The following is a 5192-nucleotide window of genomic DNA, read 5'->3' as shown; positions in this document are numbered from 1 at the left end:
TTCATATTAAGCAGTATATTATAGGTGCAAAGAGCAGCAAAGTATATTTTTCAAAATGAAAATGACCAGAGCAAGAGTTGTTGATAGATATATTGTTACCAGGGGTGTAATGGCGGAATGGGGAAGGTGGAGGAAGAGAAGCCTACAATGTGGGTGCATGCAACGAACAACAAGGTGTGGACGAATAGGGGAAACAACACCTACAAGAAAACAATCGATGCTATGAAACCAAATGTATACAAGTAACGAGGAGAGTGGAGAAACCCAAAAGCAAAAGGGTGGAGTGGTAGGAATTTGGTGGAGCGACATACCTGATTCTGTAGGATATTAGAGTTGTTGGTGGGGAGGCGATGCAGATATCTGAATGGAGAGAGCAGTCAATCTGTTTTCCTCTTTTTTCCTCATAGTTGTATAAGCATTGCTTTGTAATTTTGAATATCTTTCAAAACTGAAAGGTGGCTCTATTCTTAGATCATGAAGAGACTTCACTCGTGACAGTGCAGTGAAGGTCAACCCTTGTTTTTCAGCCTTGCCAATGTCGACTATTGCTCTTTGTCCAAAGTGAGGCCTTGGGATTTGTGAATAGTAAGGGCCTAAGCCATTGCAAGGGGGAGCAGGGTGTAGCTGCCTCGAGTGATAGGTGGTATAGGGACAAATTTTGGATTTGCATTGTCCCAATGAGGGCCAGAATAATTTTTGAATTCAACAACCACATACTTTGGCAAGTTAGGAGGTCTGGAATCTGTATCATAGATAATGGATTTGATTTGTCCTAATGATCCATTGACCAAACCAGCTTGTATCCATAGATTAGCAATCAACATAACTTGTTCATTAAGGGAGAGGAGCAATTCTAAAGGAAGTTGCTCATCATTATTATATTCAGGGTTTGTTTGCCTTGAATTTTGGGCGAGACATCTTGCAACAGGTAAGTGTAATTGTTTTAACATTTTAGTATTGTGGTGTTTGACAGATGCATTTGTTGCAAACAAATGAATTGAATTGTCAAAGTGCTTGTTATGATCTATAGGCAGTTTGGAAGAGGATCGAGACATAAGCGCTTCCCAATCTGTTTGGAGTGGATTGGCATTTCTAATGTTTTGCAAGATTGCACGAAATTGTTGTTGGATGTTTGAGGCACCTTGTTGTCGGAAACTTGTATCTAAGGTAACAACAGTTTGAAAGGAGCGCCATAATGCAAGGGTTGTAGAATGTGAGGCATACAAAGGCTTGTCCATCACTGGAGGTAGTTGGCTGAGGTTGCCTACAAGGATGATTGAGAGGCCTCCAAATGGTTCGTGTTGCTGGCGAGGGAATGCCTGACGTAATCTGTTGTCAATTTTCAAAAGCAATTTAGGACCCAAAAAGCTCATCTCATCAATTAGTATATATTGTAAGTGTTTGTATTGTTCTTGGAAGAGCATCAAAGACTGCCCTGTTAAAGGTTACATATCTCTAAGGGGGATGCGCAAGGCAGCATGAATAGTTGTTGCTTGGATATTATATGCAGAAACGCCAGTTGGGGCAAGCACAAGCAAAGGATTGAGTTGTATATTTGTGGAAAGGTTAAGTCTATTTCTAATGCATTGTATCAAATATGATTTACCAGTGCCTGCAGTGCCTTGTATAAGCATATAGAGTGGAGGCGGGGTTCCAGGAGATGCATAATGGGCAAGAATGAGTTCAAGTGCAATTTTTTGTTTTGATGCTAAGGGGAACGAAGTAGTGGGAGGAGAAGCTGGCTGGAGAATGCTAGGCTGGCAATTTATTTTATTAGTGGAAATGAAGGTAACAACAGTATGATGAAGTGGATCAGTGGGATAAGGGGCATGCCAATCAAAGTTAATATCGTAATCGCGTCTACCCAGCATTTGGAAATCATTTACATTGATTTTGTTTGAAGCACCCATTTGGGAAAGGTATTCTCATTCATATTGGTCTTCATTGTGTGAATATAAGAAAGTATCACCATCAGAGTCGATGTCATTTTCAGTTATGCATTCATGTTCTATTCCATAAATATGCCAACGTGTGTAACCATGTATGTACAATAGCTTCCAATTTGCAATGATTTGAGCAGGTGATGTACCTATATCTGTTGGAATATTGCGAAATGGTTTGTACAAGAGAAGCTCACTCCAACAGTAGGCTTCAAAGTTGTCATCAACCTCAGGTGGAGAGGTTTTAAAATGCGGGTAGACATTGACAATTGCTTGTTTTTGGAGTTTTTGCCATTGATGCTTTTTTCGTTGGGTGTTGTATGAAAATTGTTGTGCTGATTGTATCAGCAAGATGCTTTCCAATTCAATAGGTCTTTCCATATAAGTAGAAATATAAGATTTGGAAAGTTCGGCATTGTCATTTTGTTCAACAATTCGATGGAGGGCCTTTCTGCTGACATTAAGGGAGACAAAATGTCGGCTACAACTTATCAATGGGAGTTTTTGCAACATATGGCAAGTTTCTTGTGCATTGATGTCACGATTAGCAACTATCCCCATCATGAATTTTTGGTATGTCAGCAAGATGGTATCTTGCGTATTAGTTGTAGCAACTATTTTCTGTAGGATGTCAACATAGCCTACTGACTTTTGTTCTATTTTTGCAGCATATTTAGAGATATATTGTATGACAGCCATTTTGGAACAAACGGGCTGGCAATCAATATTTGCACGCCATATTGCAAGCATGATTGGATTGTGAATGTTCAAACGACTATCATTTCTTGCTGGTTCATATGATGGGTTGTTGGCAGTATCAACAATTAGTGTTGAAAAATCTTGCTCGGGCTAAGGTGCTTTGTAGTGACAATGGAGGGTTAAGCCTTTTTTTTTTTAGCAAGTGTGGGCAGAACATTTTGTATGTCGCTGAACAACATTGACGAGTTCCTCATAGTCAGAGAGAGGGTTAGTGGATAGAATTTGGTTTGTATCAGCCATGCAGGGATCAAAGAGTGAAGCAGTGTGCAGTCAGTTGGCTTGGCCAATTTGGTTGCGAGGATTCCATGCTGTGACATACTTGTCAAAAAAGGACTTAGCTGATTGGACAACTTCATGGTTAGACCAGTCTATTTTGTCCATATCAGGAGCATTTGGTAACCACAAGAAGCCATGTATATGTGCGGACCCACGATGTTGCCATTCGTACCTGTACCAATGGTCTTTAGCTTTGAAAAGCTTGTCAATAATCTCCTCATAGAATATTGTGAATCTAAAATGCAAAAACAATGTTGTGATGTGTGGATTGTGGACAATGTTTCGTATAAATTGCTTCTTCGTGGATTGGAATTCTGGAGACAAGTTAAGTGGAAACAATTTATGTAGTTCTTGCCATTTGGTATCAGCTGCACTTAATGTGAAGAATAATGTAGGTGCTCCCAATTGGTGTATCATTGCAGTGAGATCCTTGCGTGATCTTTTCCAATAAACTCTTGTACCTCGCAAAGAAGCTGCAAAATGCATTAATTGGTTTGGCAATTGATCGGATGGTGTGGAATGGAGCTGTTCACGCAAAGCTTGTAAAGTAGTTGGGATGGAGTTTTCTAAGTTGGTGCATAGGAAAACTGAAGCTGTTTGCTGGGTACAGTGTCTCATAAGTAGATTGTAAAGATAATATCTGAACCTGACATGATGTCCAAACCTTTGGTCATGATATCTTATCAAGTGCAAAGCATATTCATGCAAGTGGACATGTTTTGTCCTTGGTTGGAGTGGTAGTGCGGATCCGCTTGGGAACAATGTTGGGAAAGCCATAGTAAACAAGCCTTCAGTGTTGTATTCATTAATGGGTGAGGAACTTATTTCAGGCCAAGGTGCAACATTTTGATCATTTGTATGAAGGTGCAATATCTTTTTAATGGCATCTAGTTCAGGGGCTGAACATGGCAGTTTTGGGATGAATGATGATGTGGTCTGCAATTCAACTTCATCATCATTAGACAGTTGCTCTTGTGTTGGCGAAGGTGGTTGCAAATCAAAGGAATTTGGAAGGACATGCAAGAATTCAGATATATCGGTAGATGTTTCTGGCAATAAATCAACAGCTGCATCATCAATGATAACATCATTGTAGTATTGGTCATGTTGAATTTTGTAATGCAATGCGTCCATAACATGGAACTTGTTGACATAACAATCATATTGTTTTCCTTAAAGATTTGTCCTTCGAATAATCACAACTTCCAAATGTTGGAATTTGCGGGGCAAAGTAGTTGCTATTTCTGAAATGTCTTGTGGGAAATTAATGGTGTGCCCTGTATATTTGTATTGACCACCTCTGGCATGGCTTACTTGTAAAACAGGAGCAATCCTTGCTATAAGCATCTGTTCTACTTGTGAGAGCCGTTTTAAAATGAAGGGTTGTTCGCCAGGGTCCATATTGTTTGCAATAGAGAATCTGTGAACACCCTTTTCATTATAACATCTTGTGCAAATGATAGCAGGCTGAGTTAATTTGACATGCATACCAACATACTTCTCTTTGTAGATTGTACATATCTGTAGATGCGACAAGTTGTCAATCCTTGCTCGGAAAGAAGCTAGTGCAGTTGTAAATGCAGAAGATTTGAGATTTTATGAGATTGGTGTTGTTGTAGCATTAGATGTAGCATTTGTTTGCAGATTAATTGGCAACGGTTGCATGTGGGGTTGGCTGGATTGTGCAGTAGATTGGGTGGGTTGACTTGAATGTGGTTGGAGCACAGTTGATGGATGGGGTTCAGAAGAGGGCAGCGGTATGTGAGGGATGGGGATGGCTGAAGAGCGAGATGCAACCAGGGTTGGCAATGGTTGCAAAACATTGGTATCAATGTTACGATGAAGGCGTTTGTTTCGCCGCCTTAATGAAATTTCTTCTTTATGTTTTGCATAGTAGATCCTTTTTTGTTCTTTCTTTCTAGCCCTTTGCAAATCTGACATTTGTGGAGCAAGTGCGTTGGAGATCTGAGAGAAATACAAGAGTAGTGGTTTGTTACAATGAGAAGGTATAAGACGAAAAGAAGAAGTGGAGGTGTATTAATTGTGTGGCACAAATGGTTGGGAGGATATGTATGCGGAAAGAATGCGAAATGGAATGCAGGGCTTTAAATTGGAAGAACCCCAGGCAGATTCCAATGGTAGGAAACATGTGTTGTCATATCCATGAAAGGTAGTCAAAACGGTGCAACTGGTAGAACCCCAATTCCCTTCCAATGG

General features: G+C 40.1%; 2 protein-coding genes across 2 annotated transcripts; both read right to left on the bottom strand.

Moving 5' to 3' along the window:
* Positions 1-593: 593 nt before the first annotated feature.
* Positions 594-1910, bottom strand: LOC131066055 (uncharacterized). The gene is made up of 2 exons (XM_058000729.2): positions 1450-1910; positions 594-1329 (listed from the first exon to the last, which is right to left on the bottom strand). Exons 1-2 carry the CDS (start codon positions 1908-1910, stop codon positions 594-596), a joined length of 1197 nt encoding a protein of 398 aa, XP_057856712.2.
* Positions 1911-2969: 1059 nt separating this feature from the next.
* On the bottom strand, positions 2970-4109 carry LOC131066056 (uncharacterized). The gene has a single exon (XM_058000730.2). It carries the CDS (start codon positions 4107-4109, stop codon positions 2970-2972), a length of 1140 nt encoding a protein of 379 aa, XP_057856713.2.
* Between the last annotated feature and the right edge of the window lie 1083 nt (positions 4110-5192).

The sequence above is a fragment of the Cryptomeria japonica genome, chromosome 11 (assembly GCF_030272615.1).
Source record: "Cryptomeria japonica chromosome 11, Sugi_1.0, whole genome shotgun sequence".
Classification (NCBI taxonomy): Eukaryota; Viridiplantae; Streptophyta; class Pinopsida; order Cupressales; family Cupressaceae; genus Cryptomeria; species Cryptomeria japonica.
This window is presented reverse-complemented; position numbering and strand designations above follow the sequence as displayed.

Bases quoted from the DNA above. Each gene is read 5' to 3' on its own strand.
- LOC131066055 (XM_058000729.2), bottom strand. From the start codon at position 1,910: ATGGGTGCTTCAAACAAAATCAATGTAAATGATTTCCAAATGCTGGGT. The intron at 1,330-1,449 runs GTAACCTTTAAC...AATTGACAACAG, and splicing joins CGCATCCCCCTTAGAGATAT to ATTACGTCAGGCATTCCCTC.
- LOC131066056 (XM_058000730.2), bottom strand. From the start codon at position 4,109: ATGGACGCATTGCATTACAAAATTCAACATGACCAATACTACAATGAT.